This window comes from Lissotriton helveticus, chromosome 2_1 (assembly GCF_964261635.1).
Source record: "Lissotriton helveticus chromosome 2_1, aLisHel1.1, whole genome shotgun sequence".
NCBI classification, from domain to species: Eukaryota; Metazoa; Chordata; class Amphibia; order Caudata; family Salamandridae; genus Lissotriton; species Lissotriton helveticus.
Genome location: NC_136059.1, coordinates 1,248,718,128 through 1,248,745,382, shown reverse-complemented (window position 1 = coordinate 1,248,745,382; position 27,255 = coordinate 1,248,718,128). Strand labels below are relative to the sequence as shown.

At 46.4% G+C, this 27,255-nt stretch overlaps 1 protein-coding gene across 1 annotated transcript in view; it reads right to left on the bottom strand.

Annotated features, from left to right (window-relative positions):
- The window catches only part of LOC144818604 (broad substrate specificity ATP-binding cassette transporter ABCG2-like), a 413,780-nt gene that overhangs the window by 259,535 nt on the left and 126,990 nt on the right, over positions 1-27,255 (bottom strand). The window contains exons 3-4 of the mRNA XM_078676198.1: positions 20,546-20,605; positions 8,298-8,412 (exon numbers count right to left, since the gene is read on the bottom strand). Coding sequence (XP_078532324.1) covers positions 8,298-8,412; positions 20,546-20,605 — 175 coding nt within the window. The remainder of the gene's footprint in view (positions 1-8,297; positions 8,413-20,545; positions 20,606-27,255) is intronic.

Genomic DNA, 27,255 nt, shown 5'->3' with positions numbered 1-27,255 from the left:
TCTGCTCTATGGCCAGTTCCCCCCTAATTTCAGGGACTTACTTTGGCCGGCTGGCTTCCCTATGCCCTGTGCTGCGAACAGCCTTGCTAAGAACCTGGGGGTTTGGTTCGGGGATGACCTCCGATTTGAGGAGCACATCAAGAAGCTAACCGGAGGGTGCTTTGGGACCCTGAAGTCGCTCAGAAAGTTCTTTCCCTATCTGCCTGTCTCGGCACGTGAGTCAGTAGCGAGAGCTTTAATCCTCTCGCGCCTGGACTATGCCAACGCCCTGCTAAGTGGCTCTCCGGCCTATTTGGTAAGGCGGCTCCAGGTAATCCAAAACACGACCGCTAGATTGCTGGGGAATATCTCCAGGCGGATCAGCGTAAGGATTTAACTGAAGAGCCTGCATTGGTTGCCAGTTCCTCATAGGATTACTTTTAAAATTCTGACTCTGGCTCATAAAGCCATCAATGGGCTGGGTCCCGCCTACTTGAAGAAACGATTCATTCGGTACTCTCCCAACCGTGACTTGCGCTCGGCTGCTCAACATCTGATGCAGGTTCCCCGCTTCCGGCGTGTCCGGCTGGGAGGGCACTCAGTGGTGGTGAAAGCCGCGTCAGCTTGGAATGAGCTTCCTCTCTCTCTGCGTGCTATTGTTGACTTTGCTGCTTTTAAGAAAGCGTTAAAAACTCATTTGTTTAGATTGGCTGTTTAGTTCCTTTTGGTCGGTTTAGTGTTTGCTGTTAAAACTCTTTCTTTTTCTTTTCGCGCCAGGATACTCCGGCAGTAATTGAGCGCGTTACAAAACAGCATAATAATAATAATAATAATAAAAACCAACTACGGGGGCGTGGCTTAGCGGGCGACGATGGCGGTTGCAGCTTTCTAGAGCTCCCGCCGGCCCGATATAAATTCGACCGATTATCCTGGCCCCCGAACCCGAACTACAAACCACTTGTGGGGCAAGTGTGGCCGAAGGTGTCGGGAGTCCTCCGGTGCGAACAGCGGCGCTCCTGGACTGTTCGGTGAGGCTGGGTCGCCGGAAGGGACGTGAGGCCTAGTGCGAGCGGCGCAGCCGGGGCCTCGATTTTGGTGCCTCCTGGCCGGAGGGCTTCGAAGAGGGCCGGCCGAACTGCCAATTTCCCTGGGCCTGGAACATCCTGGAGACGGAGGGGCGGCAGGCGTCCCCCCCGATTGCCTCGCTGGTTGTGGCCGTGTTGATTGGAGCAGGGAAGTCTCCTGAAAGGAACAGCGGCCTACTTGATCCGGTGCAGCCGGGGCCTCGAGTTTCGTGGTTCCCGCCCCTTGGGATGACATAAGATTTCGGCCGCAGCTGGCATGCGGCGGGGCCTGGGGAGCGGAGACCCTTGGTGTGTAGCCTTGCCCTGTCGACTGGGCTTCCGCTCCTGGACTTTCTCTGGCGGCGGACCGGAGTGTGGCTGGACGGACCTGCGGGGATCGGGCCTGTGCCTGGCGCTGCCCTGATGCGGACGACAAACCGTGAGTGACTCCCCTGGGGCCCCAATACTGGTGTTTTCGGTGGCTGGTCCTGGGAGGCAGGCCGCTGGGGCGAGTGGGGCCCGCAGCGCCCGGCGCAGTGGTGCAGACCGGTCAGAAGCGAGTTGGCCTCGAGGCTGCGGGACCACAAGGCCGCCGACGAGGTGGGTGCTGATCCCGGGGCCTAATTCAGACTGGGGGACGCCACAAACTCTCAATCTGATCAGGGAGCCGCGCCAGTACCGGTGGGAGCGACGGAGGGGGCGCCTGCACCCCGAGGTGGAAGAAACGCTGGGTTGGCCTATACTGGACACTACTGAAGGTGTAAAGAGTCTGCGTTGGTACAGCCACCCATATCATAAGCGGCCCAAACGTAGACTGCTGCCATGACCAGAGGAGGAGGTGGTCCCTCCAAACAGGGGACCATTGATAAATTTACAGGGCCCAGTGGGGGGCCCGGGCCCTCTGGAGGAGGGCATGGAACGGGACCGGACAATGCGGCGCTTATGGCAGCGATCACCCAGTCCAGGGATATGCTGGATGCCAAAATAGGTGCGGTGGGTGCAGATGTAACCTTGCTGCATCAGGATCTACGGAACGCAGTGGCACGAATTACGGAGGCGGAATCTAGAATTTCAGTGGTGGAGGACGACGTCGGGTCCCTGAAGAAGAAAATGGCGGCGATGGAAAACATTCAAAGGGGCCTAGCACTCCGCGTGGAAGATGCCGAAGGGCACGCGCGCAGAAATAACCTCCGCTTTATTGGCTTTCCGGAGAGATGTGAGAAAGGGAACATGGAACAGTTTCTCTCCCAGTGGCTGGAGAGCTGGCTACCCCCGGGGGTTCTCTCCAATTGTTTCGTCATTGAGCGTGCCCATCGAGCCCTGACACAGAGGCCACCGGAGGGTGAGCGGACCAGACCAGTGATAGCTAGACTTTTGAATTACCATTAAAGGGACGCCATCTTGCGGGAAGCAAGGACCAGAGATTCCATTTCGTTCGAGAATCAGAAGATCATGATCTTTCCGGATTACACCTGGCTCGTGCAGCAACAGCGCCACTCCTTCATAGCCGCCAAGGCGAAACTGCGAGGTCTGAAAATCCAATATTCCCTGCTGTTTACCGGCCCGCCTGAGGGTGGTCTTCCAGTCGCGAACACTCTTCTTCGACACCCCGGAAGACGTGTTTAAGTGGACGGACGAAACGGTGAGAATCAGGCCGGGATTGAACCCAGGCCCTTCGAGAGAATCGTCGCAGGAACGTGGAGACCAGCCGGCCCGGAGTAGGAGGAACCGAAGGTCCAGATCACGGAAGAGATCCGCTTCAGTCAGTGGGACACAAGATAGTGGGACAGTGGACTCTGATCACTCTGGAAAGGACCATTGAGGGCCTCGGGAGAACTCTGCTTCTCAGTTGCTGATACGGGCTCCTGCTAAAGGGAGTCGCATGGCCGGGTTCCATCGTTTGGATGCATAACCACTGCCTCTGTTGCTGGTTGTGAATGATGTCTTGGACATGTGTGGGATTGTGGGGTGGGGTTCGGGTGGCTGCTTCTTAGGGGCTACCAACCTCCTACTAGAGTGGGAGTTGATTGGGGGGGGATGTTTCCACTGTTTTTCAGGGGGTTGGGATCCATTGGCATGGTTGGTCCTGGGTCCTCTGTTTTGGGCCCGAGGCTGCCCATGCCGCGACAGGTACTTCAGAGTTCTGTGAGGTATAGGGGTGGGGGGCGCGGGGTGACAGGGGGGGAGGGGGGGAAGAGTTGGGGCTGGGTAGGGTCAAGGTGGGGGGGGTCTGTTGTTGAGGGGGAGACTTGGGGTTGGTGGGGGGGACTGCACGTGAGTTTTTCTGATGTATTGATGTCGGTGCTAAGTGCGTGGGTGTGGCGCAGGGGGCCTATTTGGTTGGTCCCACTTGATTATGGCTGAAGTGTCTTTGGGGCTCCCCAGTGAGTCCATGCGTGTAGTAACCTGGAATGTCAGGGGGATGCTCGACAAGATCAAACGAGGGGCGATCTTGCGATGGGGGAAGAGGGAAGCTGCGGATGTGTTATTATTGCAAGAAACGCACATGATGGGAACAAAAGTGCTCAGCTTACAGAGGTTTGGCTACCAACAAGTCTTTCATGCCGGATTTGCTAGGGGGTCCAGGGGGGTTGCTGTCTTGGTGCACCGCAGGTTGGCCTACGTCCACGAGAGGCAATGGGCAGATCATCAGGGTCGGTAAATTTTTATCAAAGGTATGGTGGGCACTGAACCAGTGGTCTTTGGTAGTATCTACGCCCCCCCCCCTGCAGTGGTCATTGTCTGAACGGCTGTTTGCGGTGTTGGAGGATATCCCAGAGTCCATGGCAGTGTTGGGGGGTGATTGGAACGAGGTAATGGATGTATGCATGGACCGCCAGCGCCTGCGGGGGACGCTAGCGGCTGCCCCCCTTCCCGGCTGACTGCGATGGTAGAGGGGATGGGCTGGGTGGATGTGTGGCGACGTATGCATCCTAAGGTACGAGAGTACACGTATGTTTCCGCGGTGCATGGCTCCTTCTCGAGATTGGACTATGTGTTTATGCCCAGTGTTTACCTGAACAGAGTGCGGGAGGCCGAGATTTTGCCGAGAGGGTTGTCTGATCACTCTCCAGTGGTAGTCAGGGTCGACCTACTTAAGGAACGACAGCCGTTCCGGTGGAGAATGTCCTCGTGGCACCTTCAGCGGCCTGACTACGTCCAGCATCTACGTGGTGCGATTTCTCATTACTGGCAGGAAAATCTAGTGAACGATATGGACGCAGTGGTGGTTTGGGAGGCAATGAAGCCCACCATACGGGGTATTGACATCGCGTGGTGTGCGGCGGCCCGCAGACGACGCCGGGAAGCTATCGCTGAGGCGGCCACGCTGGTGGAGTCCTTGGAACTGCGGTGCCGGAGAGGGGGGGACAAGATCGCGGTGCGATTGCTCCTGCAGGCGCAACAGACCTATGCATCTGTGTTGCTCGATGAGGCTCGACAGGCGTGGCTGGCCACGCGGAGTAGAGTATATCAATGGGGGGATAAGTCCTGTACGATGCTCCATAGGCTGTGTCAGCGTACCTTCCTGCCGCTTACGCTACCGGGCCTCACTACTGAGGACGGAGTGGCGATTACTGACCCGGATGAGCTGGCAGCGAGCTTTGCCCACTACTTCACGGCGCAATATGCTCCACAGGATAGTCTATCGGCGGATGACGTCGCTAAATTCATCGACGACTTGCCGCCGAGGGCGGTCTCGGATGAGACCAAGATAGCACTAGACCTTCCCCTTACAGCGGAGGAGCTGGGTGACGCACTGGGACAGCTCAACACCGGGAAGGCACCTGGTCCAAGTGGCTTCCCGAGCGAATTTTATAGGAAATTCCAGCTTCAATTGGGGTCCCATTACCGGAATGCATTAGAAGCGGCGCGAACACGGGGTAGGCTGCCACCTGACTGGCGCCATGCCGAAGTTGTAGTTTTTCAGAAGCCGGGCAGACCTCCGGACAGGCACGACTCCTATCGTCCGATATCTTTGCTCAACATAGAGGCTAAAATACTGGCCAAGGCATTGGCGAACTGGCTGCTCCCATATGTGACGGACCTGGTCCACCCCGACCAGGCCGGCTTCATGCCACATAGGGCGACGCGGCATAACATCCGACGGGCGCAGGCGGCGGTTGACGCCATGGGTGCCACGGGGGAACGGGCGGCTTTGCTGCTAGCGGACATTGATAGAGCGTTTGACTCAGTTAGCTGGACGTACCTATTTGCGCTCCTGCCCCATCTAAATCTGGGCCCGGTGTTTATTTCCTACATCAAATTACTATATACAGATATCACTGCTTCGGTGCGTGTCTCCGGGGCGGTCTCGAAAGAGTTTCCGATTGGCCGGGAGACCCGACAGGGGTGTCCACTCTCCCCATACTTATTTGCACTAGCTATGGAGCCTCTGGCCTCTTGGGTGCGCATTGACGCACAGATGCGGGGCTTTGAGGGGGGTGGGAACCTCACTGATAGAATTGCGTTATACGCAGACGACGTCCTCTTCTTTCTTACCGATTTACACAGATCGGGGCCCCGAGTCTTGGACATTATGCATGTTTTTGGGGAGGTATCGGGCCTTTGTTTAAACCCACGCAAGTCCACTCTGTGGGTGTTGGGTGGCGGGGCTGCCGCGGGTCCCTGGGCGTCAGCTTTGCAGGTGGCGGCCGGGGTTCTGAAGTACCTGGGGGTGTTCCTCTCAGAATCTGTAGATATTGCTTGGTAACGTAACATAGTGCCAGTATGGGAGAGGGTCCAGACGGATGTGAAAACGTGGTCCCGGATGCCCCTAACTATTTTCGGCAGGTCTGCGATCTTCAAGATGGTTGCGCTCCCGCGCCTCCTATACCATCTGCAAAGCTACCCACATCCAATTAATCCCCAGTGGTTTCGGCAGGTCAACTCCGTTCTGGGCCGCTTCCTGTGGGCTGGAGGTACTGCCAGGGTGGCGCTGCGGACATGCTTCCTGTCTACGTACTGTGGTGGTTTGGCCACGTCGGACCTCTTATCCTATTATCAGGCCTCCCAGTTACTGGTACTCAATGAATGGTGGTATGGAGACAGAGGAGACCCGGCGTATGCCCTGGAGCGCTTGCTGATGGGGAATAACACCCTCCATACGATTCTATACTCAGCTAGGCTGCGGCGGGCACTGCCATGTGCAACGCGGGTTGTCTTTGAGGTGTGGAGACAGGCACTGCGTCGCATGGGCTGGTGGGGTAGATTAACGGCGGAGACTCCGTTGTGGAGAAACGGGCGACTACCGCGCTGGCCACGTTGACGGGATTTGATGGCTGGGACGCAATTGGGATCTCGTCGTTGGGCCATGTAATGACCGGGGTCACCCTCAAATCGTTCCAGGGGCTCAGCACGGAGTTCCACATGCCCAAGACCCAATTCTTTCGATACCTTCAGTTTCGCCATGCCTTAGCACCTAGCCTCACTAACCTGGAGTCACTCCCGGAATTTAGCCCAGTTGAAGCGAAGGTATTCATGGGAGACCTTGGAGACAAGAAGGTGTCCCGAATCTATCAAACACTGGTTACTCACTGCTCAACCACCCTACTTTCACTTAAGGAGGCCTGGGAGGAAGATCTTGGTCCCCTGGATGAGGATGATTGGAGGGAGGCCCTGGAGTCCCCGCGAGGGGCCGCCATTGCCATACGGCTTAGGCTCATTCAATTCAAGTACTTACACAGGGCATACTATACCCGAGAGCGACTGTGGAAGGCAGGACTGATTGGGTCTCCGGAATGTCTGCGCTGTGGAGCTACGACGGGTACACTGCTGCATACTGTGTGGTCGTGTGCTGGACTGGTCAGATTCTGGAGGGGTGTTTGGAGTTGCTCGTCAGAGGTATTGGGAAGGGACCTTCCCCGCACTCCTCGATTAGGGCTGCTCCATGTATTGGAGGGAGTAGGTGGAAATATATATAAACGTCACCTATTGTTGTTGGGGCTTGTGGTTGCCAAAAGAGACCTAGCACGAGCATGGAAGGGAGAGCGAGCCCCCCCCCCCCTGTGTGCTTGGAAGGCTGGACTAGACTATTTAATGGGACTGGAACGCCCGGTGTTTGAAGCGAGAGGATGCCCCCGGAAGCACTTTAAAATCTTGAAGCGATGGGCGGAGTATAGGGGATTGATACTGGACCCCCCATTGGAACTAGAGGAAGAAATACAGGTAGAAGATGCGGTACAGGCCTAGGCAGTGTGTCATACCTAGCACGATACGACCAAGTACTGATTGTCTTGTATACTCACGTGCAAGGGGTTAGGGAGGGATAAGGGGTGGGTTGAAGGGTAGTTGGGTGGTGGGGTTGGTGGGTGGAGAAGGGGGGGAGGTACTGTTATTCATCTTTTATTGAATGGACTTTGCAATACAGATAAAAATGTGTCATCATGCTTGGTGGTGTTCTCCTGACTGTGGGGAGCCACGTATTTCATTTTGCTTACCTACTCAATAAAAATTTGTTGTGAAAAAAAAAAAAAACAACTACATTCAGGAGTGCCTCACTTTTCTTTTGAATCAGAGAGTTAGGGTTCTTGTTGTTCACCAAAACACTGTTGGAGGCTGCAGTAAAACCCTGGGCCATCAAGTGACAGACGCCTGCTGCTGTTGGAGGTAGTTTTATGCAGCATGCAAGACTTATTTCATGGATGATGAAGATGTGTGGGAATTTATAGAAATGTTGTCCTCATTTTACCTTCTGAAGCACTAACCATGCTTTCCATGGGGAAATCATGAGGGAAAACCATTTTCTCTCAAAGATGGGTAATTACATACCAGAAAAGGGAGATAATTTTTCACAGGGCAAAATCCCCTTAGAACTCACTACAATTCTTAAAAGCAGTAAGACACCAGTATTAAATTATTCATATTTTCATTATAGTTTGTGATCACCCTTTCTATATACTTCTTAATGTATCCCTCAAAATCAGGCATTTAACTGCAATGCATTTCAATAGTACAAACATTACAGATTCTTATCACCCAAACAAAAAAAAGGATATGCTTCCACCTAAATAGAACCATGCAAACTCCAACATAAAACAAACGATTTTGTGAATTACACCCCAAATCTTAAGGGTCTAAATTACAACAGCAATAATACCCAAGGGGGAGGATACCTACAGTTAGTTATTGACTGGGGTGGAGTAAGCCCCTCCCAAAACACCTCTAGTCAATAACTATCTTGGAGTACCTGCCACCTTCAACAGTCTTGCTTAAGCATTGGGCAAAACATTTATGTAGGCTCACAGAGTAACTTACTTGTACAACATAGCCTGAGATGCATTTAAAGTTAGGGGGTTGAGGGGCTCCATCGATCAGTACGTCTCCTGAAAGCCCATGTGGATCTTTCCTCGCAGCTAAGACATCCAGCAATCTGGGATCAGAAGGCAGGATTATTAGCATCCGCAATCAGTATCATATTTACAATGCAAAAAACATAGATTCAGTTATTTGCAAACCTTCCAGTGTGTAAAACCTCATGTCTGAGCTTGGGAGTTACCAAGAGACTCAAACATCCCCATCTGTTTGTATTACAGAACATTTGCAAAGTTTCAATAAACACTGCCATTACGTATTTTAAAATTATTGTACTATATGAAAAACATGAATGAACAACGGGTGTGGACAGTGAAGTGTTCAAAGTTTTTACTAACCACTTGGTGTGGGTGAGTGTGTGTGTGTTTGTGATTTACCTATGACTTTTGACCACAAGGACAGATTTGCACAAAATCTGGGAAATCACAACCCTTGTCAGCTGCACTCTGGAATATAGATCCAAGCATGAGAAAAAAGTTAAAAGGAATGGAAAAAAGTGTTTTCCGGTTTTAGCTTCCCTGTGAAATTTAACTCCCACTTACAGCCAAAGAGATCTGATTGAGCAAGGAAGCGTTTTCTCCTGTCATCCCTTACGGAACCACGACCCCAAAGTGGGAAGGCCATGGGCAGCAGGAGTTGATTGCCCATGGTGAATGGGACACAGTGTCTGGTCTGTGACTGAGATTATATATATATATTCACTGAAAAAAACAAGGGTTAAGGTAATGTTTCAAGTTGGCGAATTTGTCAATGGCAACCTTAACGTTTACAACTAAAAAAACACAGAAATTCACCAGTTATAGTTAGCAGCACCATGACTTGTGCCTCCACCATGCACTGCTTATGGGGTCACATATGACATCACTCATGACATGTTCTATGACATTGTTTATGACACCACTGAAGACATCTCAAATGACATCACTGATGCCATCATTTAGTGAGTGTGCAAATGTGTTTTATAGTTTATGTAGTGCGAGTAAGTACCATATTATTTGTCTACCTAATGTTGTACTGCTTTTGTCCAGGTAATTGGTTTGTTTACAAAACACATGTGCTGTTAATGCACCATAGGTGTTTAGAGGTATATACACATATTTGTATCCAGGAGTAACTTTGTGTGCAGATGAGTGGTCTTGTGTTCATTATATTCCACACAAGTGTTTTGTTTCTGCAGAAAAGGTTATCAACAGGAGTAAAATTCTATGTAGTAGACATTAAAGGGCATATTTATGGGGTTTTGGCACTGGGCAGTGCAGCAAGTCACTATGCAGCAAGATGTGACATCCTTCCAGTTCAGGCCTTTGTTTGTGACTCATGGGAAAGTTCACCCCTCCTCACAGGGGGTGGCATAAGCTGCTGGCTGGGAGCCAGAACACAGGAAAGTTTATGCCAACTGGATGGGCAACCTCTAAGGTTGTAATTTATGCGATAGGGTATAGTATTATCTTTAGTTTGTACTTTTCTCGCCAAGTGACGGGTGTTTCATTCGAATTGGGTTTAGTCATAAAGTTCGAACAAGTTTCGATCTACTATTTTCCAGGGTTAACTCACTGAATCGCTTGGGTAGATGACTACCTTTCACAGATTTCTTAATGCATGGAAGACATCAATTAGTGTGCTTATAAACACGGAGAAACATATAAGTGCTATTTCATTTCTTTTCCAACTCCCTACAAACTGTCTTAATTAGAGCTTTTATGTTTCCCATTCCATTTATAGCTACCCCCGACGTAGGGTTTTACTGGGAATGCATTGGGATTTGGAGCCCATTATTTCTGCAAGAAGTTCAGTATATTGACATATTGTTATAATTTGATTCTACAAGTGTGGAGCAACATTTGTGCTTGAATCATGAAAGTTGATATCATCACTTTTCACTAAACTGCTTGAAGCATTGAAAAACATCAGTCTCCTTTCGAAAAAGTGTCTGCTCAGGACCAAAGAACGGGATCAAAGATTGGTTATACTGGAAGCCTGCGGAACATACAGTTGTGCACTTTGGGTTTGGTCCACCATTGTGGCCCAGCTATTCATGAATGAATATTCAAGCACCCGGCAAAGCTCAAACCACTGCAGCACACTAAAATATTTTGTATGTTTTCAGAAGTATTTGGTTCATATTCATATATGCAAATTTTATGATTATACACTATATAAGAGCATTAGAACATATCTGCCAACCTCTAAGGTAGCTCCCTGGGTGCATGCCAAATCGTCCTCCACACGAGGTTCGTGTCAGAGGTGATGAGGCACCTTGTTTGATACCAAACATGATCTATTTTGGGGGTATCATAGTGGAGCTGCCAACCTCAGGTTTGCCCAGGTGCCAGCCCATGTTATCCTATGTGAGATAAGCTTGCACTTACATGTCCACACCTTTAATCTAATTCACCCTTCCTTCTGGGCTCAAGAGGCTTTCTATAGGGGTGACTGGCTTATATTAAAAATAGTGCAGGCCTGCTGTCATTAGTTTACTTGGGTCACAAACAGTGCTTCAGGGACTGGTGACACCTTTAATACCCATGCCCTGGATTCGAGCACAGCTGCATTTGTCAGTGCTTCAATCCCCTTGTGGACCACAGTAGAACTGTATGAAGTTGCCTGTTGATCAGACATTTTGTCTAATTATAGTATTTATGGTTGGAATACTGGAAGTTAGAAGGTAAAATCAAAACTAGTGCTCTTTACACTGAAGTTTTGAGAAATCACTCCCATGGACTGGCCTGCAATATGATAAAGTCGTCCAGTGTTCCATTATCTCGAATGGGAATCATTGCAAGGTTCTCCAAGGATTTCAGATGTTTCTGGCACATCAAAACTTTGATTTTGCTACTGCGATGACGAATTGGCAATTTGGACATCCATAGCACTTCTGCTGGATAGTATGAAAAAAGTATTCTCTACACAAAGCTGTGCATAGACGTCTGTCTAATTCTGATGTCTTGGTGAAAGCTAATTATATAAATATTTAAGCCCACAAAATAGTATTGTTATATTTTTTAAGCTTTCCACTAATGGTAGCCGGAAACTGCTTTGTCTAGACTAGATGAAGTACCTCTTATTAGACTGTTAATTGCTACTACAGAAAACATTTATTGGTTTGAGAGTTTGCACATAAAAAAGAGATTGGGGGTTAATTTAGAACCTGGCTGGTGGCCTTCCGAGAGTTCACTAGGTCAGAAGAGGTTAAGGCCTCCACTACCCTGGTGGAGGAACGCCTCCCATAGTTAGAGTTCCCAGCCAGGCAAGCAATGATCTCTGTGCCTTCAAAGGATCTGCCACTGGAGGGGCAATACAGAAGGTACTGAAGCTGTAACAAGCATGCTTCATATTTGATGCACCTACTTGGCACAGTTTTTAGAAAACAACAAAATAAATGGCTTGACAAGCAGGGGGCAATGTGCCTTTCCATACTTGGAACCGCCATTGATAGCATGCTGGTCCTGGGTAGGGAACCGACTGACGGTTATCATCCCCTAAATAGAAGGACATCACTAATACAGTCAGGCCTTTCCTTCTTTTTGCCCATGTAAATAGGTCTGTCCCCCCAGAGCCTCGGCGGTCGGATTTCTAATCCCCTGGTTGAAGGACTAAGTTAAAAGCACAAATACAAATTGGAAATACCATTGGCTGCGGCCCATACACAACCCACTGAGCAGTGCAGTGCAGGTTGTGTTTTCTGGTCCAAAATAATCCCATTAGATGAGTCCAGGGACAGGCTTGAACTCCAACCCCTCTTCCATAAATGAATAACACACTCAAAAAAGCATGAAGAAACAGGGAATACAATTTGTAAATGTTTATTTCTAAAACCCAGATCTAGTGCATACAATATGAATGGTAACCACACAGAATGAGAAAATAATTATATGACCAGCGAAAACAGTAAGGACATTCTCAAAATAATTAGTTTATTCCTAGCATCCTAAATACTATTGTTACTTCTAAGCACTTTGCTAAAACGTAGCACAAGATGTAAATAGCAAGCCTATAAGTCAAGTTTCTTAAAATAGAAAGCCTAGCATCCCTGTGCATGTTACAAAAATATCTGTTTAGCTATTCTCTATCACAGCCAATGCCCAGGTTTAATAAGCAGTGGCGGACTAAGAGCCACTTCTCTGTCCTGCTGCCAAACAGCCCCCGACTGAGTCTAGTTGTCTTTCCAAACAAGTGCGACCCCTGACTTGATAGTTCCTTCACAAAGCTCCTCCAAACTATGGTCAAATACCTGGGTTTTTATATTATCTGGCACAGATTTTATCTCATGTTTATAAACTGAAGACACTATGGGGCACATTACAAGGCTGGCGGTAGCCACCGCCGGCCTGGCGGAGGCAATCCGCCCGACATCGTTTCTCGAATTCCCCCCCCCCGCCATATTAGTACGGCGGGGGGGGGGGCCGTAGCGGACGGAAAGACCGTCCGGCGCTTTTCCACCCGGGTCGCCTTGCGACCGGGGCGGAAAATATTTAATATGGTGGCGGTGTCTCATAGACACCGCCAGCCATATTAGCATGGGCTTCAGATATGCCTTTCCGTGGCGGCAATGCCGCCACGGAAAGGCATGTGGTCTTCACTCTGGGGGCCCCCAGAGTGAAGGAGGGGTGGGGGGTGCACACGGGGGGTACCTGTCGTACCCCCCTTTATTGGCATAAACAAAGCGGCAGGCACCGCGCGGTGCCTGCCACTTTGTTTATGCAAATGCTGAAATGCATTTTTAACAATGCTAAAAATGCAGGTGGCGGGCCCATCCTAATACCCCCCCCGGGACCCCCGCCCTTATGGCGGGCGGTCCCAATCACCGCTAGGATGACGGGCGGAATAAGTCCGCCTGTCATCCTAATGGACCCCTATGTCTCAATAAGGCAAAGCAAGTATGGAGATAAATGTGTCTTTTCGATTTACACATAAAACAGCAAAAATATGTCAGGCTATATATGAGGCAGACATGCTACTAACAATTCTGCGCATGTCTAAAACATCACACCTTCTAAAAGAAAGAGATAAGAGAATCTGCAAACAATCAAATAGAAAAAGGTCTAAACAGGACTAGTCACAGTGTTCACAACAGGTATTTACTGGAAACAGTGTGTTTGGTTTGATATTGGGTCACTGGTTTCTTGTTAATAGCTCTTCCTCAGTTTTCTATTGGTACCAGACCCTCAAATATAGCATGTGTCTAATTTCAGAATAACTTATACATCCCAGGACTTTTTAATCAACATCTTTGAAAAACTGTACTGAATAAATGGCCTTTGTCCTGTGTAAAAAGCCTTTCTTGGGTGAAGACTCACATCCAATTTGGACGATTGGGATGATATATTGCCTTTGTTTTGCATGCATCTATGCATGCGTTTATGTGTGTAGTATATGTATAGTATAAACCGAAAGGTAATTGAGCTCTGTCCAGCATCATAGGCAAATACACAGTCAATTAATTATTGGAGGTGTAGCTGAGTTCTGAGAGCAGAAGTGGGCTTCTACTGTATTGTGATGTAGTATTTTTTCAAGATGTGTGTCTTCACCTCGTTCCTAAATGTATCAAGTTTGGTTCTAATGAATAAAGAGATATTGTTCCATTGGCTGAGTGCATAGAAGGAGATCTCTAGACCTACCTGTCCTTTTCTGTACGCCTTTATCTCTAATCCGTTGGTGTCCCTGTTTTGTATGTTCCATGGCTGCCAGAGATGAGCATATCGCAAAAACAACAGTTGATGGACAGAATGCAGAATAATATCATACATTCACCCCAGTACAGAGATCTGGGCCTAATTCCATCGTTTTTTTAGCTCACCACACCACCCCAGTTTAGTGGGCCATAGGCAAAACAGCCTTGACCTTGTGCCTCATGGGAACAATCCAACCCGAACTGCTAAGCCATATCTTCCCTGGACCGGAATCAAGCACCCTAGGACCAGTTTCTGGCTATCAGCCGTCTTCAGCCAGGACAGCTTGACTCCAGTGGCGTGGAGAGCACGGGACTCACGTCTGAGCATACCCGTCTCACTCGGGGTGCAAATGCAAAAACAACAGTTGATGGACAGAATGCAGAACAATATCATATATTCACCCCAGTACAGAGATCTGGGCCTAAATCCATAGTTTTTTTTGCTCACCACACCACTCCAGTTCAGACATGGCCATATGCAAATCAGCCTTGACCCTGTGCCTCATGGGAACAGTCCAGCCCGAACTACTAAGCCATGTCTTCCCTGGATCGGAATCAAGCATCCTAGGACCGGTTTCTGGCTATCAGCCGTCTTCAGCCAGGATAGCTTGACTCCAGTGGCGTGCAGAGCACGGGACTCACGTCTGAGCATACCCGTCCCACTCGGGGTGACAAATGCAAACACAACAGTTGATGGACAGAATGCAGAACAATATCATAAATTCACCCCAGTATACGGATCTGGGCCTAAATCCATCGTTGTTTTGCTCACCACATCACCCCAGTTCAGACATGGCCATATGCAAATCAGCCTTGATCCTGTGCCTCATGGGAACAGTCCAGCCCGAACTGCTAAGCATATCAGCAGGACATGTGGGGGTGCCTGTCCTGGTGGCTTTGTGTATGAAGTAGCTTGTTTTGAAGATGCTACAGGCCAGCAAGGGAGTCATTGGAGTTTCATCAGGGTGAAGTTGATTAGGTCAAATTTATTCAGGGTTTTGGTGAGGTGTCAGTCTAGAGTACTGCAGAGAGCTGAGGCAGATTGCACTGATGTGATATTGGAGTTGAGCAAAGTCTTCTATTTTTGATGATCTTGCTCATGAACATTAGGTGAGTCATGGGACGGTAGGTAGCAAGATCATCAGGATCTGGTCTGTGTTTATTCATGAGTTGTAGGCTTTGGGATGTCCTGAGAGCCTTTGGGTAGGTGCCTTGAGTGAGGGTGCATTGACGACGGTGAGTTGGAAGTCAGAGAATTTCTTCAGAGGCAGCTTTGATGTTTCGGTATATTTGTATGCAATAGGATCTTGTGCTGATTTTCAAACTGGTGATAAGACATGCTTGCCACAGGTTTAGAGGTAAACCAAAATCCAAAGCTACTAATTTGACATTATTAACCAGGTACCGACACTTGAAAGAGCAAAACAGGCATGCGTGTGCCTTGCCAATGAAGAATATTAAAGTGATCCACAAGAGAATAATAGATATGTATGTTATGTTATGTTAAAAAAACTTGTAATGCGCAACGTATACCCTGATGTGTCTTGGCGCTAGCCAAAGTGCAGAGCAAGTGCAGAAAGACAAAGCTACTGATTAAAAAGCCAGGTTTTTAGGGATTTCCTGAATTGTAGAAGGGAGGGGCTGATCTGATGTGCATTGAAATGGAGGAGATTCCTTTGTTGGGTTGCTCCTGTCAGGAAGCTGCTTCCTCCCCATTTATATCTAACTAGGTTTATTTTGAAGGATCCCAATGATCTTAGATTTCGGGTGGGTGTTATACCATGAAAAAGCTGTCTTCAAAAAGAGTGGTCCAGGGTCATGGAGGGCCTTATAGGTAAGACAAAGAGATTTGAATGTAATCCTATTCTTTACATTTAGCCAGTGAAGATCTTTTATGGCAAGAGAGACAGAGTGATGCCTGGGCAGTCCTAGTAGTAATCTTGCGGCTGAGTTCTACAGCACTTGAAGTTTGTTGACATATTGGATCTGCAGGCAGTTGCATAAGCCATTACAGTAGTCCATTTTTGAGAGTATTAAGCTGGAAATGACGGTCTTCCTGGCACTGATGGGGAGAAAGTGTAATATTTTCCTAAGGATTCTAAGGGTGTTGTTAGAGGATGAAATAACTGCATTGATTTGCTTACCAAGATTTAGTTTATCATCCAGGATGACCGCAAGACTCTTGGCTTTGTTGGTGGGGGCGGGTAGTAGTCCCATTCTTGCCAGCCAACAGGGTGCTGACCAGACGTTAGGATTATTTCCGAGTAGACTCACCTTGGTCTTCTCAGAATTTAGCTTAAGGCAATGCTAGCTCATCAAAGAATTGATTTGACTTATACAATTCTGGATTTAATGGCTAGTGTTGTTGGAATTATTAGAGGTGGAAAGCATGATTTGTGTGTTGTCCGTGTAAGAGGTGAGCGAGAAGCCAAAAGATCGAATAATAGGTGCCAGTTCAGCTACGTAAATAGTATAAAGAGTAGAACTGAGTGATGAACCCTGTGGAACTCCACAGGGCACAGAAAAAGATTTAGACAAGAAAGTTTGTACGTTGACCGCATTTTCCCTATCAGAGAGGAAGGGATGCAAGTAATTTTAAGGCTAGCTTGTTTATGCCGATTGCTTCCAGTCGGTGGATCAAGATGGAATGGTCCACCGTGTCAAAGGCTACCGATAGATCTAACAGGATCAGTGTTGCCAGTCTGCCCTCATCCAGGATAAACTTTAGTTCATCAATGGCCTTAATGAGTGCCTTTTCGGTGCTGTGTTCTGGTCTGAATCCAAATTGAGTGGGATCAATACAGTTATTCTCTTTGATGAACTGATTCAGCTGGGTGTTCATAATCTTTTTGATTATTTTGGAGGGAAAGGAGAGTCTGGAGATGGGCCAATAATTAGCCGGATCTTCCGGATCAAGATTAGGTTTTTGTTTAGAGCAGCAGAATGGACGCCCTTTTCCAAGAAACAGGGAAGATACCTAAGATAAACATGGAATTAAAAATATCAGTAAGTTTAGAGGCTATGGCATTTGAGATTGGCTTAAGCACTGAGGGATTGCACGGATCATCCAGTGAGCCGGATTTGGTGGTCTGTACAAGATCCTCTGTTCGCGCTATTGTGACTAGGGAGAAGGTGTCCAAAATGACCAGTGGGAAGTTGCTATCAGAATGGCCATCCAACCTGATTCTGACTACTGCCAGGTTTTTGTTACTGGAGTGATCAAATAGCTTAGAAATGTGATCTATTTTATTTCTAAAGTGCTGAAATAGTATCACAAAAGGACTGACTAATCCAGTCTCCCTTATAATCAGGCTTTCTGGTAAGTTTGTTTATTATCTGGTAAAGGTCTTTCGCATATTTTTTTGAGGATTCAATTTGCGAGGTCTTAGTATGTCGTCTTTTCCTTAACTAGAAGAGTTTTATATTTAAATAGGGAAAGTTTGTAAATTCGCTAAAGCTAGTACTTTCATATAAACAGGAGAAAGGAGTTTTCTTTAAGTTTAAACAACAGTGAATGTATTTTTATATCACTTTACACTCCGCAGATTAGATCCTTTAAGGAAGTTCTAGGATAGAGTTTTTATACTAAGCAATAAACAAAGTTTATGTGCGACCATAGGATGCCCAGTGTACATCATAAATCGATCCTTATTGCATAATTACACAACCTAATATAACATTTCTTAACACGGTCTACTTGGTGTTTCTCTATACATAAACCCCCTGTCAATCCCACGAGATCCGGTCATGCTTGCTTTACAATGACCCTGGCATTTTTCAGCCTCTCTACAATTGAAGCTTGAACCCAAGTTGAGCTGCCTGAGGGAGCACAGGCATATATTGATCCATTAAATTTGCCCACACCAAGTACATACATTGGTACATTTGGAATTGGAATTCTTGCATACAAGTTGCTTCCATCTGATTAACTGATTGAACTACTAAACAGGTCATGTAATTAGCAGGACTTCACATATTTAGTGTTGGGGCTCAATCTCCTAAAGAAAATACGACTTCTGTGAAGTCTGTCGAAGACAAAAAGATACCTAAAGATTGTCACATTGGTCTGATGACCACTATTTTACATTTCATCAGGTTCCTATATAATGTCTGGCAACATTAGGTTGCTTCAAACTCACATAACGTGCACATTGTTGCTTACCATAAAATAGGATTTTCCTAGCTTAAAGGAAGTCCTAGTTGGGGTCCTTTATCTATATCAATTTTTATTCTTAGCTTCAGACTGAGGTTTTACAAGCTACAACCACCTGGACCACTTTTCGAAGTTATATGAAAGGTGCACAACATAGATCCGGGATGGCAGGATCCCTGCAAATGTTTCCGTGCTGTAACTATGTAAATGATTTACATTCACGTTTCTTATATATAACTGAATGTATGTGGGTAACTGGAAAGTCTGTATGGGTTCAGAGTGCATAAACTGACATCAGACACCTCCACTGTAGATATATAAATGTACAGTTTTGCAACCTGGTCGATTAATGTGCTACATAGGTGGAAAAGTCCCAGGGAATCTTTAAGTTCTTTAAAATGTATAGACTCAATTAATGTCTATGTTGATATGGTCAAAGACAAGCAGTGAGATGATGAACTGTGTGTCATACGTCTTATGACGTTTATAGACTTGTTAAGGGTTTCAGTAGTTCCAGCCTCATATAAACGTCTTGGGGTGTATGGTTTGCTATTGCATTTTGAAACTTTGCTGATATGGATTAGTTAAGAAAGGTCAATGCATAATACTTCCAACTTGATGTGCGTATTTACTGAATGCCTCTTGCATAGTGGAGCAGAATTGAGGCAATACGGCATAGTATGTAATATAAGTAGTAAAATTGATAGCTTCTTGACAGGGTGACCTGTCAATATCTCTCTTCAGTGACGGAGTTTTACTTCTCCACCATATTCGACCAACAACGTGTACTGTTTTAATTGGTTTAGAATTGACAGAAAGCATATTATATCTTCACAGTAAACATTTTCCACCATGTGCCACTAATTAGTAACATCAGTGCCCTTGTCTAACCAGGCTTGTCTGGTACACAGATTTGTGAGAGACCTTTTTTTAAAGACAATGTAAAAAAAAAGCAGGGTTAATCGGACAGTTTGGTAGAGTCTGAAAGTGAAAAACAATGTTGCAACAATGTTGCAACATTTTCCCAATTAAATCTTTGTAAGATACTAGACTCATTTAATTTGCATGGCATGCAATATCTTTTGAGTTTTCCTAGCTGTATAAAAATGAACCACGTATTATTAGTATATGAAGGCTGCATGCTTCCTTACAGCTTTCAATATTTTGAAACAGCTAACTGTCTTGTATAAGTGGGCCACAGAAATGGGAACTAGACATACTATCCCTGATAACAGACTTTTATATTTCACCAGTGTGCCCATGTGCATATCTGCTTATTGTTTTTTGCGGTGTGTGGGACCTTCAGCCACTTCTACCTTTTCACCCAAGAGAGCTTTACATTATGTGCTGTATTTATGATTCTATGTATATGCTTAAAAACCACCATGCAAAATGTGTTGGTAAAAAAAAAACCACTACAAGTTGAATGTGTTGCACATGCGGGCGGGAGAGTGGCATCAATGTATTTCCAATATTGCACATCAACATGCTCCCTCATTGTATATCACCCTCCACACCCATAATGTACAAAGCCCTGTGCTCCAGTGTTGTATGCCAATCCATACTCTCTTCATGGACATCATTTGATGCTCACCTTATGCACAGCATGTAGTGCATACTGTGCGTCCCGGAGGAACAGCACCAAGTGTTCCCCAAAAGGTGTAGTAGGTATGCTCCCTTGACGTACATCACGCTGAGCCCTCTGCTGCAAGTCATCCTCTGCTCCACTGATGTCCTTCATTCTGGGCCACAGCTGCTATGGACTATGTTTCACAGATAGCCTGTGTACATTTATGACTGTACTTTAGTCTGCATGTGTCTATTGGTCCCTGTATAGATACACACAGCCCTGTCAAGTTTCCCAGGCCCATGTGTGATGTGCTGTTCCAGACCAGACTCTTTTATTTGAATTTTGAGACTTGTCGTCTTGTTTATGTCTTTAGAAAACAGGACATGTCCTATAATTCAAAGAAAATAACCTGAACTGAAGCAGCATATCATGCATGGACCTCTGCAGCTATTTATATATTTATTGAACTTTGTCAGAATAGTGTGGTGATAGGTGTGCTGGTCAGGTTACATTCTCCACGTGTGCCTGTATATTACTTGCCCCTGGGTGTATGCATTCTTCAACAGAAAAACCTACTGGTATTGTCGATGCTTATTCGGTAGTACTGTGTAACCGTTCACTTTGGATCATTCATGAGGCAAAGACGAATGTTTCTTTTATGGAGAGTTTGAAATATTTCAAACAAAAGATCCCCATACATCCTCATTCAGAACTTCATCATCACACAGGAGTAGGCAAATTTTAATTTATCTTGACATTATTGTCCTTAGAGATTACAAACAAAACATTTTACTTACGAAGACTTGCCGCTGCCCGTTGGTCCCAGGATTGCATTGAGTCCAGGTTTCATAATCCCACTGCAAACAAAAACAAATAATACAGTCCTTTAAAAATATAAAAAGGGTTTCTCTGTGGAAAAGGGAGAGTAATGGTTGTAATAGGGACCAAGGTGAGTGTGGGTCCGGCGTAATGTCAGGTTTAAGATCATGATTTTCACATATGCGGTGATAAGCAAACCACAGCAGCCATCTTTAAGTGGAACATGCAGCCTTATCTAATCTGCATGTTCTGTCATTTAATACACCAAGTACTTTTCTTTATTTAATTCACAACAAAGGGCCTTTTTTAGGTCGAGGACTATCGGTTCTGCCGTAAGGCAGAAACCGGAAGTCGGAGATTTAATGATTCTTAGAGTGCTGCATTTATCCCTCCCTCTTTTTGCTCGTTCTCCATTGGCTGGCTTCCTAAATGGAGGCCAGCCATTGGAGGAGAGATCCGTCACTCCGATGTAGCCCCGTCCTTTTCGGATTTGGGGGCGTAATTTTTGCTGTTCTTTAGACAGTGACGTCGTGCGTCACTCAAAACAGAAAAACACGCCCCCAAATCCGAAAATGTCGCAATCTTTGTGGCCGCCATTGTTGCCCAGCCGGCGCAGAGTACGGTGATGCAGCGCACATTCTCCGGCACAAACTGCGGATGGGGCTTCCGCCCAGCGCCTCGGAGCCCAGCTGCAGTCTTTTCCGCCCCTTCTGCCATCGCAAGCTGTGCGCTAGAGCCTGGACTGGGAGCCGGAGCTTCATTCTGGCGGCAGCAGCAGCGGGCATTGTGCTGGAGCACCGCAACAGCTGCCACCGCCATGGACTTCACCCCGAGCCCCCCCGGAGAGAGGTGAGATGAGCGAAGCTACGGGGAGAGGGGCCTCCACACTGGCTTCGCCGCCCCCTCCTCCCCCCCTACTCCACCCCCCCTCCCCCGCCGCCCTCTCCCTGCCACGGCACCGCCAGTAGCAGCACCACACGCCCGCAGTGCCAGGGCACCGCCGCCCGACCCCAGGGCCTCAGCCAGCCGCCCCGGGACCAGGATAATGATTTTATAGTGAGGTATGAAAACTTGATGCTCGAAAAGGAATGCGGGCAATACAACGCAGATGAGCGTAGGAATCTGTTAGTAAATAATGGAAGCGACCCCTGCTTAATATATCATTTTGAGAAGAAAGGTTTTTATTTTGGCTATCTTTTTATGCTATCTCTTTCTTTTTTCGGTTCCATTTGACAGGACCGGCGATTTCATGATAGTAACTTGTGCTTCTCTTCGAACCGCGACCTGGCGGCGCAGAAGGGCGGATGGTGTACTGTAGAGAGTTTTCTTGTGGCATGGAGTTCTTGGCATAGTGATATTGAGCGGGATGGAGCGGCGTGACTTCCTGGTCTCCCTTACCATGAGTGCTCCTTAATATATGACACCGCTGCAAACATTTTGTGGGTGCAATTTAGTGTTGTATTTCGCTTCTCCAGAAAGACCGAGTCATACCTTTGTTTATTTAGCTGGCATCATGACAAAATTGCCACGCTAGCCTTGCCAGAAGTCGAAAGGTTTGGCCGTTGTTAAGTAAAACAGCGGTTGGCTTTTCGGCGTGGTATTGATTTCTAACTGCCTCTTGACTTTGTTGCGAAGTAATGTGGTGGTGAGAAGCATGGCAATCTGGTGCCCGTGTTCTACAGTAGGGCTGACATACATTTGATGACATACAGCATAGCGTGCTCAATCTCCACTGCTGTGATTTTGATTTTCTCAATAGGACTACTGCATTTAGGTATTTTTCATCTGGAATTGCCTGCCTTTAAAGTACACTATCCCTGTTTGTCAGTATGTTGTCAATAGGAACGCTTACATTTCAGTAATATACTCCTTAATAACAAGGTCGGACTGAGAACAAAAAACAGCCTCAACAAATTTGTTAAAACTGTGCAAGCGAGCAATGTGCTTTGTCGTTTGTACGGCGCAGCATATCCAGGCTCATTGATGAACTTTCCCAGAATGGTCTGAGAAGCGCTTCTACACAAAATAAAGTGTAATAAAATAGGGTGAACGTGTGCATTTTACAGTACCATTTTTCAAGTTTATTGACTAAAAAAGTATATTAAGTGCTGGGAGTTCTGAATGGAAACTAGTAAAATATTTCAGTACTGAGTAGCAACACTACTTCAAGACAGACAATCATATAGCATGTGTCAACCAAAACAATATATGCCAGGTACAACAACTGGATGTACAACAGGCAGATATTAGTGCACGAGGAAAAGTAGTGCCTATCTGATCCAGTGTCCCACTGGATGAATGCTGACCCAATATCATACACAACAAAGAACAGTACCAGTTTAAATTCTGTCACGAAAATGTCTACAGTCAAAAGATCGCTGATGTACAACAAGGTCAGTGTTGTTCATTGTACCAGTGTTGTCTCCTTTCCCCCCCCCCGCTGTCCGTGTCTCCTTTCCCGCCCCCCCCCGCTGTCCGTGTCTCCTTTCCCGCCCCCGCTGTCCGTGTCTCCTCCCCCCCTCCCTATTCTTTAGAAAGCGCAACTGAAATGCTTGGCTTTCAAGTCTCCTGAAGCACATATTACTAGGTTTTGGCATCAGATTTGGGTTTAGGATGCAAGGATGGTCCGTTGTTTAGAACCATGGACCCTTGAGTGCCTGCATACATGTTTTAGGTGATTAAAGGTTTGTTTTTGAATCGTGATTCTAATGACTGATCAAACGTTCCTGGCTAATGTGTAGGGTGGAGCCATTTCTTGACTGTACTGAGGGCTTGCACATGTTGCAGAATGTCTTTGATTTAACACCCGACTCCACCTGGAGTCATTTTGACTGCCTAGTTATGCTACTCCTTATTGTTTCACTTAAAAATGTGCTGCTACAAGCTTTTTCCTTGATTCCGCAGAGGGTGGTAATGCCGAGGAGTGTGATATGCCTGTGATTCTCAGAAAAGGACAGGACTGGTTTTGCTGTGATGCATCAAAGGGAGTCGTCATTTTGATTCAGGGTGGGCGCTTTCTTTGCCACAGACCTTTTATTCAAAAGTAGAAAGCTGTACCTTTTTGAAAATTGAGGAGTTGTAAATTGTTGTGAGCATTCCTGTGATACAAATGATAGGTAAAGGCAGGGTATGTTGGACGATATTGCTGAAAAGTGAGCAGCACTGTGAGTGGCTCTGTCTGTGTGTGTGAGTGGCTCTGTCTGTGTGTGAGTGGCTCTGTCTGTGTGTGTGAGTGGCTCTGTCTGTGTGTGTGAGTGGCTATGTCTGTGTGTGTGAGTGGCTATGTCTGTGTGTGAGTGGCTCTGTCTGTGTGTGTGAGTGGCTCTGTCTGTGTGTGTGAGTGGCTCTGTCTGTGTGTGTGAGTGGCTCTGTCTGTGTGTGTGAGTGGCTCTGTCTGTGTGTGTGTGAGTGGCTCTGTCTGTGTGTGTGAGTGGCTCTGTCTGTGTGTGTGAGTGGCTCTGTCTGTGTGTGTGAGTGGCTCTGTCTGTGTGTGTGAGTGGCTCTGTGTGTGTGTGTGAGTGGCTGTGTGTGTGTGTGTGTGAGTGGCTCTGTGTGTGTGTCAGTGGCTCTGTGTGTGTGTGTCAGTGGCTCTGTGTGTGTGTGTGAGTGGCTTTGTGTGTGTGTGTGTGAGTGGCTCTGTGTGTGTGTGTGGGTGGCTCTGTGTGTGTGTGCGAGTGGCTCTGTGTGTGTGTGTGTGTGTGAGTGGCTCTGTGTGTGTGAGTGTGTGAGGGGCTCTGTGTGTGTGAGTGTGTGAGGGGCTCTGTGTGTGTGAGTGTGTGAGGGGCTCTGTCTGTGTGAGTGTGTGAGGGGCTCTGTCTGTGTGTGTGAGTGGCTCTGTCTGTGTGTGTGTGAGTGGCTCTGTCTGTGTGTGTGAGTGGCTCTGTCTGTGTGTGCGAGTGGCTCTGTCTGTGTGTGTGAGTGGCTCTGTATGTGTGTGTGTGTGTGTGTGCATGGCTCTCTGTGTGTGTGCGTGGCTCTGTCTGTGTGCGTGGCTCTGTGTCCGCAAATACTCTCTAGTACTCTCTAATGCTCACCTATTGCCATTGTAAATGACAATACCATTTATTTAGGTTTTTAAAAAAAAATGAAAAAAAATGTCATGAGCAATGCCAATAGCTCTACCTTTCATAATGCCGAGACCATTGCATTGTAAATGCTTGTTTCATTTTACTAGTTGGGCAGACATAGTTCCCGATCGCAAGCAAAGAGGATGTCCTGGCCACTTTTTTACATGTCATTGATAATAATGCACTTGTAATACAGTGGACAGGATTTCCACCACATTTGTTATGAAGTTTCTGTCCACCAGACTTTTTTAAATAAGGCCCTTGGGTTCCACTTCTATTTTGAAATGTTTGCTGCTCATATACATCGTTTCTAATTCTTGTTTTACTATTTTCCCCCCTTCAACTCTTCCATCGACCTTACTGACCCTGGGTTCCCTGATTGTCATTGGCTTAACGTTGATCAATCACTACCGTCCAGCAGAACCCTCCTACTACTTCGCCAAGGAAACTGTTGTAGGAGGGTTCTGTAGACCAGAGTAGTTTTAATACCATTGAAAATAAATCAGAAAGAAAACACTGCTAGAATGGGTGCAGGGACATCCAAAAGGCAGCTATTATCAATTTTCTCTTCTGCTGATAGGGAGGATTCACTATTCACCCCTACCTCCTATCTACATGAAAGAAACCATAGCAGTGGTCGCTATGTAGAAGAACATTGGAATGCGGAGCGCTCCATTGAAGAAAATTGAGTGCTCCAGGCTTCTAGTGGCTGGTAGAAGCCCAGGGCATCAACATTCCAATAAATGTTGATGTCGAAATAAATTGGGATTCGAAACACGTTGGCATAATTTACCATCAGGGGAAGAGTTTCAATAGAAATATGTATAATGATTGAGAAAAAAAAATCCATAAAGTGTTTATCCTCTGTTGCTAGAAATGTCTTTCCCCCCGATGGTTGGTAACCCTTGTTTGTTCTTCTGAAATTGTTGTTGTGGGTTACTTATTGTTCTTGACTGGAAACATTTTTCAAATGACTGTTATTCGTTATTTGTTGTTTCAACTGTCTAGATGTTATGTCATTGTGAAGTGTATTGATATCGGTCTTGTGAATTTATAAAATGATGATTAATGAGCGAAATTAATCATTAAAAGATGTAGACTATCTTATCTGTTAGTTTGGTCTTAGTCTGCTTAAATAGTTGGCAGCCTAATAAATAGTCAGCTAGATGTTTTTGATTATTTGGTATTACTGGCCCATTCTAGCTGTGTGATTAAGGGCCCACCCCTTGTATAACTCATATTCTGAATGCAGCATGTCTCAAAGAGACAGTGCAAGCACTGCCTGGTCAAGACCTAAAACCTGCATACAGACAATGGTATTGTTTCAACATTGGAGGTCCTGGTGCAGATGCAGCAAGAACTACTAAGCCTAAATCATTCCACAGATTTCCTTTCCCAAGATTTTCGGTCTTGTATTTTTGGTGATACTACAGCCAGCCAGCAGTGTAGTTTTTAAAATTTGAGAAAGCGTGCGCTCTTTCCAAAGCACCTTAGGGGAGGAGGGTGGACATATTGCTTGTGAAAGAGACTGAGTGTCCCATTTGTGTTTCACATACTCTTCTGCTGTGAGTGTGTACTGTGCCCCACCTCAGGAAACAGTGGGGCTCTTCTGGTCTTAGAAACAGGATGGTGCTCCTCTCCATGGGCTAAGGCTGCTCTGCTTAACCAGGTCCACACCGTGAGCCCTCTAGAAAATGAAAATTTGAAAATGCTTCTCATATATTTTGAGAATCCATTTGTATGCAGCCTTAGTGAAGTGGCTCCTATTTTAAGAAATGAATATCAATGTAATGAATTCTGAGAATTGGACATTTGTTGTATATCTTTTTAGCTGTGGATGTAACAACTATACTAAAGAACCAAAATAATCATATTTTATTTATACGGTATTACTAAATCGCAGAGCTGGCCCTCGCGTGGGAGCATTGTACAGAAAAAAGGCAATTACAAAGTATGATAATGAACTTAAAACATGAAAGCAAGAACAATAAGAAAAGCCCTGACCAATAAAAACCAACTTACAACGAATAGGTGCACCACATATGGATGAGTAAACGGGGAATATGCTCGGTAAAACATTGATGCTATAATGAAAGTCTTTCGAAATAGACATGAAAGAGGTGCAAAAGGAAATGCCTGTAGAAGTATAACTGAGACAAGACTCAGTAAATAGAAACACGTCCTACAGATAAGTTTGGAAGAAAACCACATCCTGTCAAGTTCGGAGTAGAAGGCCAAAAAGACTGCAATTTAGAGATCAGCCAGGCAGGTATTTTGAGGAAACCATTGTGTATTCAGAACGATAGCAAAGAATTTTTTTCTGAATAGAGCTACATCTTTGTAAGATAATGTTTGAGCTCATCTGTGAAAAGGGTGATAGTGGATGCTTTCCAAAGGGAGAGCGGTAAGGAGTGGCGTGATATCAAACCCGCAATGATGCAGCTTTGCTCTGCATAACGGGATTCACAATAAAATGTATCACAACTGAGCACAGTTTAGAATTAGGTACACTAATGTATGGATAACTTTACAATAGTATTTGTGGTGTATATCATCACATACAGCCAAGATGTTTCTACTAAACATCAAAATCATAGAGTGATCCCTTCGTGCTGACATCT